Source organism: Cetorhinus maximus, chromosome 6 (genome assembly GCF_964194155.1).
Source record: "Cetorhinus maximus chromosome 6, sCetMax3.hap1.1, whole genome shotgun sequence".
Lineage (NCBI taxonomy): Eukaryota > Metazoa > Chordata > Chondrichthyes > Lamniformes > Cetorhinidae > Cetorhinus > Cetorhinus maximus.
Genome location: NC_135884.1, coordinates 99,275,610 through 99,292,714, shown reverse-complemented (window position 1 = coordinate 99,292,714; position 17,105 = coordinate 99,275,610). Strand labels below are relative to the sequence as shown.

Sequence of the window (17,105 nt, the reverse complement as noted above, 5' to 3'; positions counted from 1 at the left end):
ATGAAGGATTACACTGAACAATGAGTACAAATTCCCAAAGGGAAGAATCAGGTTTCGAGATGAAGTAACAGATCCTTCATGAGTCAAAGAGGACTCCGAAAACACCCAAGCCCATTTTCAAGACAAATGTCAGTGAGGTTTTCCACTTCCTGGGAATGGTTAGATCCATTAGGCAACAGCTGATGGAGAAAATTAAATCATTAAAGGACCACCTTAAGAAAAGAGGCATATAGAATGGTTAACAAGACTAAGGATATCGTTCATACTGATGTTATATGAGAAAAGAGATAATAATGACTCTGTGAAATCATCCTTGTATGGATTAGGAGCCAGCTGACTACGCCTATTCCAGCAAGGCCAATGGCTACAATAGTGCATACCTCAGAATGAGTGAGCAACATGGAGGAAGATATGCACAAATAGAGAAGGGTACGCTATTATTTGAGCATGAGCAGCAGTACCTTAATGGAAAATGCCTCCATGTTGAGAGTGTCCACAGATGATTGTTGCATTGTTACCTCTACTGGGTCATAAGAATATTGATAAATTGCCCCCAAGAATATAAAAGATTTACCTGATTCTTCTAAGATTCCATAGAATCATAGAAACTTACTGCACAGAGGAGGCCCATCGTGTCTGTGCTGGTTCTGAAGGAGCAGTCATATTTAATCCCACATCCCTGTTTTTTGTCCATAACCCTGTAAGTTCCATATCCTCAAATAACTGTCCAACTCCCTTATCGAATAAGCTTCACCACCTTCTCAGGTAGCGCGTTCTAGATCCTGATAACTCTCTGAGTGAAAACATTTCTCCACATTGACCCTCCACATCTTTTACTGATGATTTTAAACCTATGATCTCTGGTTATAAATTCACTCAGCAGAGGGAATTGTTTTTCTCTATCTACTTTATCAATCGTCTTGAAAATCTCTATCAGGTCCCTCCTAACCTTCTCTGTTCCAAGGAAAACAGTTCTGATTTTTCCAATCTCTCCTCATAACTGAAGTCCATCATCCCTGGTAACATCCTGATAAATCACCGTTATAACTTTTCCAAGGCCTTTACGCCTTTCCTGAAGTCTGGTGCCCAAAATTATTCACAATACTCCAGCTAAGGCCTATATGGTTATTTTATAAAGTTTGAACATGATCTTTTTGTTTCTAAATTCTTTTCCACTGTTATATAACCAAATAACTCAAATGCTTTTGAAACCACCTTAACAACTTACTCTGCCTCTTTTAAAGATTTGTGTATATGAATATCAAGATCTTTCTGCTCATCTACACATTTCAAAGTTGTGCCATTTATAGTATCTGTCTTTCCATATAAGTCCTCCCAAAGTGCATCACTTCACACTTGTCTGCACGGAACTCCATCTACCATACTTCTTCCGTTTCACCAACGTGTCTGTGTCACCCTGAAGCCTATAACTGTTCTCATCACAATTGTTCATGTGTGCAATTTCTCATATGGCACAGAAAAAAACAGATATTAGCAGATACCTCAAAACAAGCTCCAGCACTAGGAGGGACTGGAACAGATCGAACCTCTCAAGTAGAAATAAATTCATGTCTAAACATGACTTTGCAAAGCATTCTAGCAACAGCCACTGGAGATAAAGAACAAGCATCGAGAGCATGGAATGATGTAGACAAGGATGGCCAGGGAAATCAGGACTGATAGCTGGCTGGTGATATGTTGAGCTACTGCAAGCAGGCTGGTAAATCAAATGGACTACTATTAAATCTGTATAGTATAAAGGATTAATGTTAAGTATATAAATGTATAGATGACTTTTTTTCTGTAACTCCCATAAATGAATTGTCAAATTAACTGGAGACTGGACTGTGTTCAAGACACCCAATATAGTTTCAAAACACTATTCTAGCAACAGCACTTTTCCACTAGTTTTCAGTCCAGACATGCATTTTGATCCAACATATTACTGTTAGTGTTACCGTACATACCAAGTCATGCGAGGAGGAAGCTTGTTTCATGGCGACACAATAGACATTACTTGGCAGAAGCTAACCAGACACATTTAGAAAGATTTATTAATGAGGGTTCTCATGCACACATTGTAAATGTCTCTGCACTGCTTGTTAACCAAGTTTACCAAGATTGTATACCGCAGGACAATTTTCTTGGTTTGGATTTGGCAACATACGATGTAGTGCTAATAAAATTAGAATGGACAAGACGACGCTCTAACTAGAGTCTCAACTTGATCTAATTATGGCACTTAATTTGCAAATTTTAATTTTTACTTGTGAATGATTCATTCTTGAAGGGAAAAGTTACATTAATTTGTATTGTTATCTTAAAAATTAATCACTCTCTTTATGTTATCTCCCATGTTGAAACTATTTCCTGACTTACTGGAGTAGTTGCTGAGTGAGCCTCTGCAATGATGCTTCAAAAATAGATGTTAGGAGGTACATAAAGAACTGGAGAGGAGAATAATGGGTTAATAGTTATGGTAATAACATAGTGATGTAATAGTAACATCAGCAGTCATGTGCTAAAGACTAAGAAAAAAGATGGAAACGTTTGTTCTAGAGAGAGATGTATTTACCTAGAAGCTTAGAGTGTACTATAGTGTAAATAAAGCAGTTTTGGAAGAAACCTACCATTGTTAGTTCCAAGTCATTCATAAGTAGTGGGAAACCTTCCCAATGCAGATCAGGCCATGAGTTACCTGAAGGGAGATCCAAATACTATTCAGGGTGGAATCCAAACCACAAACCATGGTAGCAGGTGGTGGTGACACTAATCTAACAACAATTTGGTGACATCGACAGAACACCCACTGGGAGAAATACTGGGAGAAATCAGAAGAAGACTTCTTCAAAGGAAGAAGCAGAAGACTTACCCTGGTGAGAGGCACACTGAGAATTGGTAGCAATGTCAGCACCAGTCGAGCAGTCACTGCTCCTTCTGCAGTCATTTGCAAACCCCAAAGGTCCACAGAGAGGCCAGTGTTGAGAGTTGTGGAGAAAGCAATCCCAGGAGTATCAAGCAACGTGCCAAAGAGTTGAAGGACCAGGTTAATCTGTTCCTGTATGCAGTGGGGCCATTTACTGACAGGGTCTTCCTGAGTCAGGGGTAGAAGAAACGTTTATAGATTTTGAAACCATCCTGCCCACTCAAAAGCCCGCTAAAACCAGGGAAAGGGTAGGAAAACCCTGCAGCAACAATCTTAATGTGCCCACACCGTGGAGCTAAAAATCAGCGCAGAAGACAAGATAGCCCAACAGAGTGTTTCCAATGCAGAAAGACAGGACACTTCAAGCAGTTGTGTAAATCTCTCGGTACACAATTAAAGGAAGGAAGCAACAGAATGTCAATGAAAAGTAGACAACCCAGGAAACTGAGAATAAGGAAAGTAATTAGAATACGGATTTCCTAGGAGAAGTAAAGGATCAAGAAAAACATTTTGGACAGTTGCTTTAGAAGTTAAAGGCTTTAAAACTGAGTTCAAGCTTGATACTGGAGCCAATGTTACTGTACTGGCTGACCATCTGGAATAGCTCAAAGCAGTTGACATCCAGCCATCAATAATTAAATTGCAAGGCCAAGGTGGTACAGATCTTCTAGTGAAAGGTCAGATAACTTACACCCTTAGCCACAGGGGCAAGTGATTACCGAGACTCTCTATATCTTGCACAATCAAAGCACATCTTTACTGAGCAGAAAAGTGTGTATACAACTGAATCTTCTGGAAAAAAAATACAAAGTCATGCAGCAGGACAGCCAGGTTCCATTCGGGGAGGAATTTCCAAGGTTGGATGCTGAACTGATGAATTTCGATTCAGATGGGGTTTATTCATTTAAGCAGTGGATCATTCTTTATTACAGAGGCACCATTCACTGGACCCCAGGAGGAGATTGTAGATATCTCAGTTCCTTTCGTTGACAGGCTACAGGGCACTGAGGAAGACGGTGACCATCCACTAGAGGAGCTGCTAGACCTAAGTTGGCTGAAGGTTATGAGAAAGAGGCCATTGTAGCAATGAGTGATCCATTGGAAGATGAGATCCTAGAGATAGGTATGTTCTTTGAATTTACTGCCAAAGCACATGAAGTCTCTACTGTCTTTTTTGAGGAGTCAGCTGTGTTTTCTGTTGAAGAGCTGAATTTGTACATTTGTCCCACAGAACCCAGCACTGAGATGCATTGTATATCGCTGACTGACCACAGTGAGCTGTCCAGGGAGAACAAAATGCTTGATTCCAAGTTGGATCAAACTGCTAGAGAGAAGGTAAAGCCTATTAGTCTGTGTGAAAGTAAGTTGATGCCCACACTTCAATCTCATCAACAAGTCATCCTTCCACTAAAGTCATCCTTCAGTACAGAAGCATAGGCCAATAGTACAGAGCTTCTGTAGTTCTGTTTGGACTATACAGGAGGGTCCTATATAGGAATTTCATCAAGATTCAGTCCCAGAAATACATTTCATTGTTGAAAATGGTAAGGTTTTACCTTCTTATGCTGATACCATTATCCCATTGCCTACAGAAGAGCAGTCTCACACTGAAGCATGTATAGCAATGTTACCATTACGTAAAGAAAGTGAAAGTAGTACCTTAGGTGTAGTAGGAAAGCTGTATTTTCTTCATATCCTGCAATGTCTGCAGGATTTTCGTCATTCTTCTTCTCGTCTTCCAGATTTGTCCTGATCTCAGATATTGAATACTTTTATTGTCCTCAATGCAGCAGTGAATGATACAGCTGTGGAATTCTTTGAAGTTGAAGGTACTTCATTTTCTCAGGCCTTTCTCCAGCATGCTAAGGGGGAGCTGAAGATTCCAGAGAGAGGGCTAATTTGTCCTCTTCCTGTTCAAGATAGTGCGATTGTCCTCGAGATTGAGATCTTCCCTCAAGAGTCAGTTTTTGATTGAAAAGATTTCACAACCCTTACAGTTCAGTTGTCATAAATATCACAGCCCAGTTACCAGCAGTCGTGGAAAGCTGCTATCGCCAATGTGTTTATTTACCAGGGAAAAGACAAGCAACAACGTGTGGCCACAATGTCCTCCTGGAGAGCCGAGAACACTGTGGGAGATTGAAGCCCTTTAGGACAGTTACTTGGGGTGTGGGGCAGTGGTTGGGTGGGGGGGGTCTAAGAGTTGGATAAAATTTGTAACAGTACAGGAAGGTTACAGAAGTTTGAAAATGTAATGTAAATAGTTTAAGAAAATAGTTTAAGATTGTTATTAAATAAGTTGAGATATATGGAGGAGATGTAAAATAATGGGTTAATAGTTATGGCAATGTGATAGTAATGTGTATCATGATGAACAATAACATCAGCAGTCATGTGCAAGAGACTAAGGAGAGAGATGGAATAGTCCACCAGAGACAGATTTGCTTACCTGGAAGCTTAGAATGTACTATAATATAAATTAAAGAGCTTTTGAAGAAACCTACCGGAGTTAGACCTAAGTCATTCATAAGTAGTGGGAAATCTTCCCAATCCAGATCAGGCCGCAAGTTACCTGAAGAGAGATCCAAATACTATTCAAAATGGAAACCAAACCACAAAACTGACGACTGCTTGATGGTTTTCCCTTTCCCACTCTGGGGAAGGACCTCATATGGCCCGATATCTCCCCTCAATAGAACTGTAGACAGCAAGATACCAAGGTCTGCCAACAAGGAGTGCAGAGTGTTGCTGCCACCAGCACATCTACTGATACAGTTTATTTACTAGAAAAATGTTTTTCCAGTTGATTATTGGAGCCTGAGCTACAGGTTCTGGCAGCAAGAAGCTGCCCAGACTGCCAGGTTCTATTATTTCCTCAATGTGACGCCAATAAAATTAAATCAAATACTGTGTCCCTTCGCAGCATGTCAATCTACTAGAATGGCGTCTTTAACCTTCAGACATTAATAGCATTATAGGTACGGTAATCAAGCTCTAAATTGGAAGAAGCAGACACTTTTTCCCATAGAGTTTCAGTAAGTCTATATAAAATGGATCCAAATATACAGAACAAGGTGGGCAACACTGGTCAGCCAGCAGACTTCTGGATTGCTTACAAGGTATCTGTGAGCCATATTGAAAACGACTGTGACTGATTTTCACAAGGCACTAACCTGCACATTGAAGCATAACAGGCATCCCTTATCAATGAGACTCACTGAGGTCCCTGTCGATGCCAAAACAAATGCTCCTGGTTCAGCAGTTTCAGCCCAACTGACAGCAAATACCAAGATTTTAACAACAAAGCTCCTTACCAGAGACAGTCATGTGCAACAGTTAAACATTTAAAAATGCCTTGGCATGTCCTGGGATCACAAACAGAGCAGGTTAAGGATTCAGTGCCTGTATTGAAGCCAAGTTAAGAAGGCCAAAGAACATTCAGTTCTCTGCTAAACCAGCAGAATGTATTATCAAGGGAGGTAACAATTAATAAACTGAAGCAAGCTTCTAGGGTCTAAATCCTACACTCTATTGCAACTACTTAAATTTTAATGGTGAATATAAAAATAAGTTTTATTCCTTGAATGTGGAAAATGTATCCTGTACCTCACTTCCATATAGGTCACCCTACAAAATTTAGAAAACTCAATGAACAGCAGCAAAAAACTGACATTAAATTTGCACAGCGGCAGATTTCCACATACTTACTGGAATTAGCAGTACACATTCTGGGAGGCTAGCTGGCCCTTTTAGCTAAAGGTATCAGATTCCTGAAGTAGTGGCTATGTCGCACCCTCCCTCTGTGCCAAACTCCCAAGTGGTAAGCTCCAAATTGTTGGTGACAATACCACAGGAACCCATTGAACATATGGCAATAGACTTGACCCCGTAAAATTTGCTGTGGTTAATGCATATTTGCTCAGGCAGGTAGGAAGCCCATTCGCCAAGCTTCTATCAGTGATGGCACCAGGAAATCAGGAAAATCCTGACCAATGTCTGTAAGGAATGCAGTGGGCCAGAGTACGGCCCTTTAATTAGACATATCCATTGAAATTCTTGTGAAGGAAGTAAAGTACAGGAAGTGAGTCCCCTTGGGCACTGAGCATCACAGGATCCTCAAGAGTAGCAACAGCAGAAAATGGAGAATCAGAGCTGAAGGCAACAAATAAATACATGTATTTGACATCAAATATGGTTGGAACGCAATCTATTTATTGTGTGCACCCACACAGTTGGCGCAAGCAATGTTTCTAAGCGGTAGACATATCAGGAAATAAACGCATTTACCCCTTTTTTCCTCTGGGTAGAGGCATAACTGCACCAATCTTTTCAATCCTGACCCTAGAAGTTGTGAAGGAAAGTTCAGGATCTTTATAGACCACTTGTCACCTACACCACCCTAGATGATTCTGATAACAGTTACTGTGAACAAGATCCGTAGAATGAGGAAGTTTCCACAAAACACCAGGTGCCAACTTGTTTATCATTTTGGCTTCCAATCACTATCTTTGGCCTACCGTATTGACAAAAAGTCATCACTAAGCATGAATCACACATCCTGCACTTTCAGATGAAGCTAAATAACACAGTCACCCTGGCATATTAAATTCTGAAGTAGCTTGAGATTGAACAACTTTAATCATTTCATTATTTCTAACTGCAGTAGAAGTCTACAGGCATTTATAAGTAAAAAGAAAGCAAAAATCTTAATCATATGAGGTTAAGCCAAATATTAATCTTATATATATATATATAAACCTAGGGTATCTTAAATGCTCCACCATATAGTGTGCCAATAAGCAATGCCAGAGGAGCTTTAGTGATCTCACCAGGACGGCCAAGGTAGAAAAACTTTCACTCATGAAATGTACCAATTATAATTACTTTGACTTTACACTGTCTTAAAGTACTTTCAAAAGTTAACATGTTCATTATGCAACAGGATGCACTTTGCACCCCCAGCCTTCAACTGAGGTGTTCCTTGCACATTCTTACATGTGTTCATGCCAAAAGAATCCTCCCATCCAATAAAGCTTAGGTTTGCATTTAAATGTCATTACACCTAATTCACACAACTTCCCAGGGTTTAAACCTTTTTAGCCAGCTTGCACATTGCCTCCTCTTTTTCTGCCAAACAGATAAACTAACCTCTTCCTAAGGCTGACTTGCTTCTTCCCCCAGCAAGAATTCTCGGTGTTCCTCTTTCTGTCTCTGTCTACCTTCTCTTTGTGTCTGCCAGCCACATGGATCAGTATTTCTTATTATCCAAGAAAATTACAGTCAGTCCCTTTACTATTGATGCAAACTCTTAAAAGTCTGTTTCAAACATTTTTAAAAACAATTACAAATTCCGCAAAGATTTTAAAGAAATTACATATTTTCCCTACCGTACTGCTTCCAGGTCATAGGTCATTACATCTGGAAGGGTTTTATTACCAGCCACGTCAGTGTTCCTTCTGACACTGCTGATACCACTACTATTTTCCACTGTCATTTACATCTTCTGCTGCGTCGTGGTTTGTACAGGCAAACAAAGTATTCTGGAAATCCTGGGGAGATTATCCATATAATCCCTAATTGGTTTAATCATGTGAGGTGCTGTTTCAAGATACTAATGGTATGTTTGGTAACTCTGGTTGTACTTTATTGCACCTGTTCTCCCACTTTTGTTTGTAGTTGACAAGGAGGTTTTTGCCTCCCTGGCACCAGTCTTCCACCTTTCACAATAAGGGTAGTGCAGAAAGCCTTAAAATGAAAGCATAGTGAGATCTTCCACAGTATCAGACATTGACCTGCTTGATTTTGTGTTGGTTGCATACTCTGCCCATGCTGCGATTTATTTATAAAATATTTAGATCATTGGAGGGTGGAAACCTGTGCCTAGAACCCAAACATGAATGGAAAGCCCGCTGGTCCTGGAAAAGGCAGCAGTTCTTCAAAATTGTGTTGCCCACTCACTGCTGGAGTTGGCCAGTTGCTGAAAGCAAGGACATTATTGGCTCTCTTGGATAACATGTCATTCCCCTGTCTGGTGGTACAGCTGTAGGCACCAAACTGGCTCCTATTTCTCCCCTTGTGGTGGTAGAGAAAACACAATGCTTAGAACTGAAGGGCCAGATTGACTTTATGGCTACAGGCAATGCTGTATTGATGTTGTGTGGAGGCCTTCAGAAGGACACATCTCTGTCATCATCTCACTGCTAAGCCTCCTCAGGCACATATCCACTGCCATTAGCAAGTACCTGAGTCTGGTACACATAGTACAGCAGACCATATGTGCCATCTGTAATCGCAGGCAGTTTTTTCCTGCTCTTGCTGATCCTTGTACGACAAATTACTGGAGCACTGGAGTCTCTGTTTAGCCAAAAAATGTTTATGCTGCCAGGACTTTCCAGGTCTAGACTCCATAATTTTTATTAGCCATCAAACTGGTGTGTGCAACAATAACTTGTAAAAGAACAGTTCACAAAGAGCCTGGAGGATTTTTATAAACATTTGTAGTTAGACTTCGACTTTCCGCGCCGCCCCCTGCCGGATAAAGCATGTTTCATAATGCAACAAAATTAATTCTAATCACACATAAGCCTGGAATTATTGAAGGTGGTGTTCTCAAAGCTTTATTTTCAAGCAACCAAAATTTCATGGAATAAAGCAAGATTAATACACAGGAACTAATTTATATTACTGTTTATTTTTACTGGGAAACCGAGATGAAAAGGTCAGGACTCACGGTGCAGGACAATCAATACTGAGGAAAGTCAAAAGAGAAATGAAAGTTAATTTTCATAATAAATCCCACACAAAACATACCCACGAGCATAATGAAATGCGAATCTGTGGTTTAGGGTTTCTGGCCTCGTCCTAATAGTTTTCCAGCAGGTATGGGGTTGATTTTCCCCCAGAGCAGTATCTGGGGAGTTAGCCAGCAGAATGCCAGCTGCCTGGTGGTCCCACAGGGAGACCCAATCTGGTTTGAGGACCAAGACTCCTTTGTATCAAGCTGACAGGCTGTGACTGGAAACCAAGCACCCTAGGGCACCTGCCAGCTGGAGTGCACTGCAAGATCCAAAGTATCTTGCCAGAACAGATTTATTTGTCCTCTTGCATCTTTGGGTTACCCTAAAGACCCAGTTCAAACCCCACTATCTTTCAGCATCCATTTACTGGGGCGCCTGAAAATTAGTTGATGAAAAAATGAGGTGGAAGACCCTGTTCCACCTCAAAACCATTAGCATGTGGCTGCTTCCGACCCAAGCCCAGTGCCACAACCTCAGGAGTTGCTAGATCATCCTAGCCCAGTGTGAACAGAGACCTGAGATAATGGGTCTCTGCTTCATTGTGTTTTTTTGCTCCAAGAGTGAAGGATTCCCCAGAAGCAGCAACGAGGAACATGTGCTACCAGATTACCTTAGCCTTTTCATCACACACAGAACCAGTACCATTGTCCTCAAATTGCTTTTTATGAAGCATCACTGTTCACCGCTAGCACATATCAATTTATTTTCCACTTTCATTTGGTACAAAGTTACTTGCATTTTACATTAATATTCAGTGTAACATCAAACTAACTTACTGAATGTCACCAGTAAAATGACAAAATACAAATTTAACAATTTGAAAGCATTACATACAATATGCAGGCCACAAGTTCTATTAGGAATTATATTGGCCGATGTTACCCTTTCTTACACCTTTTGGTACAAGTGTGTGCGCAATAAAAACCTGATTAAGAATAGTATCACTGACCAAAGAAGGCAGAAAGTAGTGAAGGGCTTTTAGCACATCAATCACAAACTCAGTGGTGTATCTAGGCTTTGGGTTTTGCACTAACAAAGCAGTGACAATTGTGTCGATTACTGGGCCTACACGCTGTCGGAAAAGAGGACCAATTATCATCATCCTTTGCTGTATTTCAGCAAAGTAATCTTCTCCGTAGTCATGTAGAAGCTCTGGAGAGAGGCCATCCATCAGCTTTTCATGTTGTTGCTTCCAGAAGTCGATATTCCCAATTTGACCTTAAACACAAAATGTGAAAAAAAGATTTACATTCTTTACTTTGTCCTTTGTCAGTTAACAATTCAGTCACTGGGGTTTTACTTGTATACAACATCTAAAGAACAAATTCAATGAAGTATTGAACAAAGCTGGGGGTAGTATTTGTAGCCTAAGCAAACCTAAACAATATGGCCTATTTTTATTGGTGCCTTATTACACTTCGCTAAATTTCCTTTGATTTTTAAAGTTTTTTTGATCAATTTATATATATAAAATATTATTTGTTATTTTAGATGGATGGTTGATCACTTCTTGCACAACTACCCCTTCTTGCCCAATGCTCACCACCATCAATGGCTCACTTTGCACAGGCATCATTCAATGTCTCCTTCAAATTGCCCATTATCACTCCCTTAAACAATCCACCCTTGACCAGCCACATCGTCTTGAAGGTCTTTGAGCAGATTCTATCCATTTCATGCCACCCATCCTAAAATTCATTTTCAAAACCTTTCAATCCAGCTTGTTCCCTGCACACACCAACAAGAACACTCTGGTCAAAATCTCCAATGACATTCTCTGTAATTGTGGCTTACTTCGTTTCTTTTCAACGTTCAACATGGCTGATAACTCCATTATCAACTGCCACTTCTCCATGTTCCACCGTTGTGGGGTTATTTCCACTTGGCTTCATTCCTACTTGTCCCAATGTAGCTATTATGTTCCGGCAGTAGCTGTTTCTGTACCTTCATCTCCACAGTATCTAAAGTTTTGGCCTTGCCTCTCCTTTTCCTCTTTTGCATGTTGTATTTAGGTACAGGGTCAATGACCATGAGCAGAATTTTGCCCTTGATGGGCTGGCGGGCCCCACCGGCTCGGCAGCGGGCGGGCAGCTGTTTGCCGCCGCCAAAATGGACCCCGCCGCCATTTTAAGTGGGCGGGTCGCCCGATGGGAAACGCTATGCGCTTCCTGTGCGGCGGGGGAGGGATTCCACAAGTGCTGTCTCAGGGAAATCGGTGAAAGGTTTGTAAACTTCAAAAATAGAAAAATAAAAAAATTATTAACATGTCCCCCTCATGTGACAATGTCACACGAGATGGGACATGTTAATAAATATCACAGAAATTTTATTAAACTTTTTAAAAACAGACATGAAACCTCATCCCGCCGGTGGATGAGGTTTCATGGTTTTTCAGAAGCCCGCTGGTGTTCCTGGCCTGCCCCCCAACCTTAAGGTTGGACGGACAGGGCCTTTAATTGGTTTAACTACCCTGTCAATGGCCTCAATTGGCCATTGACAGGTCGGCGGGCCCGCAGCTGATTTCGCTGTCCGCCCGCCTTCCTGAATATTTAAATGGGGCGGGATCCCGCGTCACTTTCGCGTCAGCGAGCGGGTCCCATCCCCAGCTCACCGACAGAAAAATTCTGCCCCGTATAAATGCTGACAATATCAACCTCTAGTTCTCCACAATCACCCACAACTCCATCACCCCACCTCCATGTTGCTAAACTACTTACCCGATTTCAAGTCATGGATGAGTCAGAACTTTCTCCAACAACAACTTATATACTTATATAGCACCTAGAATGTAATAAAGCATCTCCAGGAGTTTCACATGAGTTTTATAAAGCAAAATTAGACACCAAGCTACATGAGACGATGTTAGGACAGATGGCCAAAAGCTTGGTCAAAGATCTAAGTTTTAAACAGCATCTAAGAGAGGTAGATAGTCAAAGAGGTGTAGGGAGGAATTGCAGAGCTTAGGGCTTAGGCAAGTGAAGGCATGCCACCAATGGTGGGGGAATTAAAATCAGAGATGTTCAACATGTCAGAGTTAGATGAGTGCAGATATCTCAATGGTTGTGGACTACAGAGATAGGAGGGGCAAGGGTATAGAGGGATTGGAAAACAAGGGTGAGAATTTTAAAATCAAGGCATTACTTGACTGGAAGCCAATGTAGGTCAGCGAGCTCAGGGATGATAGTGAATGGGACTTGGTATAAGAAAGGACATCATCAGCCAAATTTTGGATGACCTCATGTTTACAGAGGTTACAATGTGAGAGACCAGCCTGGAATGTATTGGAATGATCAAGTCTAGAGGTAACAAAGGCAAGGAAGAGGGTTTTAATGGCAGATGAGTTAGGTCAGAGGGTAAGGTGGGTGATGTTATGGAGGTGGAAATAAGTGGTCATAATGATGGCATGGATATGAAGCTCATCTCTTGGTCAAATATGACAACAAGGTTACGAATAGTTTGATTTAGTTCAGACAGTTGTTAGGGAGAGGGATAGACTCGGTAGCTAGGGAACAGAGATTGGAGCTGGAGCCAAAGGCAATGGCTTCAGTTTTCTCAATATTTAATTGGACGAAATTTCTCCAATTAAATATTGGGAAAATCATAGCATTTTATTTGGCTCCAGCCAAAACTCCATCCTCTTACCTCTGAATCACGCTTCTTCAAAATCTTGCTCGAAAGGTCTTTCAAGTTCCATCACAAACTCCAACTCATCCACCACCTGCACCCTGGCCACCCCTATGCTCTGTTTGCCCGTGTTTTACCTGACTGCCACTGACTCTCCCTCCACCAGTATATTGAATCCAAAATGCTCATCTTCATTTATAAATTCCTTTATGGTTTCACCTTTACCAGCCCTATGATACCAAGCATCAGTCCTCCTTCACATGGCGTAGAGCCTGCAATCATCTTAGCCATATGGCTGCAACCACCTCCCCAAGCCTCTTCACCTGATTATCTTTAAAAATCTCTTCATCATGAATGTGCTTTTGGTGATCTCCCTTAAGATTCTTTACAAACCACTCAGTGCCCATTTATTCCTATGTGAAATACCTTGAGATACTGTATTTATTATGTCCTGGATGCTTTATGAATGCAATTCAATGTTGTTAGCTGCATACATTGTTCTAATTAAACACAATGCATGTTACCTGTTTTGGTGGCACCAGGTTGGATGATGGATATTTGTACTCCCCAGGCCTTCATCTCTTGACGCAAAATGTCTGAAAAAAACTCCAGTGCTGCTTTGGATGTTCCGTATGCTGACATGCTTCCAAATGGCAGTTCTCCTGTGAACCAGGTCAGTCAGGAGATCATTAGTAATGCAAGACATGTGCTTTTAATTCATTCTCAAATGAATCAAGGTATGATAAACTAATGTTCACTGAGAGTGAGTATTCCTTGGATGTATTAGCATCTTTCGATTTCTTTTGATACTTAACATTATTTCTTAGTGCAGCTCTCCTGACTTAGTGTGAGTTAATTTATACTGTACAAGAATACAAATACAATTTGGCCCTATTCAACTCTTCTGTTAGTAAAAATTACAGGAGGAAAGACTGGGCTGCCATATTTTTTCAAAACAAATTAGAAAGATGTTTTATTGTTGGCCTCCTGGTGATCAGCCATTTTACGTCTCCACTCACTCCTGAGCCAATTTGTGCCATTGGATATTCTGGGGAAGGATGGGGGATAGGTGGATTCTAAATATATTCTGACATAGTTTCATTGATTTTATGTATGAACCAGAAAGATGGTCTAGATGCACTCCAGCCACCTACAATCAGCCACCTACAATCTGGAAATCAGGCAATTTTTCAACCCTAGAGGGAGGATTACTGAAGGCCTCCTGGCCTCCTGCCAATTTATAGCATCTCCCTTCCTGTCCACCATCCCCCACTAATACCTCCAGGGCAGCATCTGTCACCCTGGAACCCTTTCTCTGCCGTGGTGTTCAACTTTACCATTATTTAAATTGCAGCAATATTCTTCAGTGCAACTTCCCTTTAAGAAGGGCAGCCTACCTTTAAGAAGAGCAGACTGGTTGCACCACACGGGAGTATGAACAATGTTGCTGCACCCACCCCCTGCTGAGTATAGAGGCAGAGGCAATCAGCAGTGATAAGATGTCAGCAGCACGGGATCTGCTCAGCCAGATGCTACGACCATGCTGGTGAGGTGGGTGCACCAAATTTGCATGCCACCCATCTCAACCTGAATGGGCAAGGGCAGGGAGCGAATTGTGACCCTCATGCCCGAAAATTGAGATAATCCAATTTCTAACCCCATGTCTTTTAAAAAGATGAATACAGGTCAATGGGAACAGCTGGGGGAGATGCATGTCTTGAGTTGTACAACTCATTCAGCTTTCAAACCTTGCATCTAACAAGGGTAGACCATGCTATCTTGTGTATATGGATACATCAGAACTTATACCTACCTACCTTCTTGGCTGGATTTTAAGGAGCATTGTGGTCCTCATCCCACCCGGCTAAAAAGTCTGGGGAGAATGGGGGTGGGGGCGGGTGTGTTGGTGGGGGGAGCCCGCCCACGATCCCGAAGGCTACCCTGCAGCAATTTATCATTGGCAGCAGTGTTAATTGCTTTAAGGCGGGACTTCTGCCTCTATCCGAGGAGGAATTCCCCCTAGATTATGTAGTCCAGCAGCACCAACCAGGAGTGGTGGCCAGTGCTGGGACTACAGGCAGTCAAACAACACTGAGGAGCCTAGGTAAGTGTGCGTCAGAGGTCTCAGCGAGGGGGATTTGGGGGTGGGGGGGCCAGGTTCAAGAGGCCGGTGGGTGGGGGGGACGGTGAGGGTTAAAGGGGGGCGATTAACACCGGGTAGGGGGGAGTACCTCCAATGGGCCCGGGGACCCACAAAAGAGGCCCACCCTCACTTTACCCAACACCAGCCCATGCAGCTGAAACTGCTGGGCTTCCCGCTTGTTGTGGGCTTGACTTGCCACAGGTAAAATGCTGGCAGGGCCACTGAAGGGCCTCAATAGGCCTAAAGGGTGGATGAGTCTCCCTACACCTCCCCCGCCCCCAGTAAAATTTCAGACAGGTCGAAGGCACGCAAATATGCAATGGGAGGCCACCACTGTCTTCAAACCCGCCTACAGGGCAGCATAAAATCCAGCCCTCTGTTTCGCTATCTCCCTTCACCTCAGTTGCCTGGTAAACACTTAGGGCAGAATCTTCGGCTCAGCGAGCGGGGGCGGGGCCTGCTCGCCGAGGCGTAAAATGACGCGCGTCATTTAGATTTTCAGTTCAGCGGGTGCGCGGCCGAGTCAGCTGTGCGGCCGCCGAACTGTCAAAGGCCTATTAAGGCCATTTAAAAAGCCAATAAAGCAATTAGCTGAGTTACCCATCCAACCTTAAGGTTGGCGGGCAGGCAAAGAGCTCAGGCGGCCTTCGCATTTTTCATGGAACCTCATCCACAGGCGGGATGAGGCTCCCCGCACAACCCCACCGACAGGGAGAAAATTCTCCCCTTAATGCGAGATCAAGAGGATGGGCTTAACTTTTAACACGTTCACAGGACACAACAGGAGTATAAGGAATACAACACCGAATTCTACAAAATTGTTAGTCTGATAATTAAACATCTAAGGAACGTCATTCAGTATATTGCCATAAATGTAATGATTGGATTATTCATTCAAATAAAAACAAGGAGCTTCTGGCAATTAAAATCTTAATTATTCAGTGTATTGCTATTCTGAATCACTCGTAAGAGTGGTCGATCACGATGTGAAAAGTCTAGAAATTTACTTAGAGTTCAACTCATACATTTTGATCTTGCCCACCTGGCAGGAACTAGCCGGGTGGCTTGTTAAAATGGCTGCAATGACTTGCCCCCAGTGATGCCAAAGCCTTCCTGCTGTTTGCAATTTTAACCTGTGCTTCTGAAAAGGCAAGAGGGGCACCCACCAGAAGTCAGTGAGGTTCTTCTTTAAATATGCTGATTGAGCTCTGGTTACGTCATCAGGGACTTACCGCAATTTTAACAATGAGCCTCCATGGGGAAAAGGTATATATCTTTAAAAGTTATTACAGGAAGTTGTCCTGGGTGTTTTGTTGGGTTGCTGCCACCCATGGTGTGTACTGCTTAGACACCATTAAGCAGTCTTGTAGAAGTTACCAAGTACCTTTATTAACATTACTGAACTATGTACATATTTACAGTAGAGGGTACAGGTATGGAAAGGACTCCATTGCATGGCCTTAAATGTTGCTACCTAGCTGTAGGTCAGGTGCCTTCTTACATCACCGGTGGGCGGTACTGTACTCAGTCCCAGTTTAACCCTTAATGTACCAGATCCTTCTACTAAACTGGGTTTACCACCGGCCAACTTGTCAGTAAGTGGAGCTACAGCCAG

The 17,105-nt window shown here is 42.2% G+C and overlaps 1 protein-coding gene across 1 annotated transcript in view; it reads right to left on the bottom strand.

Moving 5' to 3' along the window:
• Nucleotides 1–9,598: 9,598 nt before the first annotated feature.
• Nucleotides 9,599–17,105, bottom strand: part of LOC144681983 (11-beta-hydroxysteroid dehydrogenase type 2-like) — a 75,325-nt gene continuing 67,818 nt past the window's right edge. Inside the window, exons 4-5 of the mRNA XM_078544175.1 lie at nt 13,872–14,009; nt 9,599–10,941 (exon numbers count right to left, since the gene is read on the bottom strand). Of these exons, the coding sequence (XP_078400301.1) occupies nt 10,580–10,941; nt 13,872–14,009 (500 nt within the window). The 3' untranslated portion in view covers nt 9,599–10,579. The remainder of the gene's footprint in view (nt 10,942–13,871; nt 14,010–17,105) is intronic.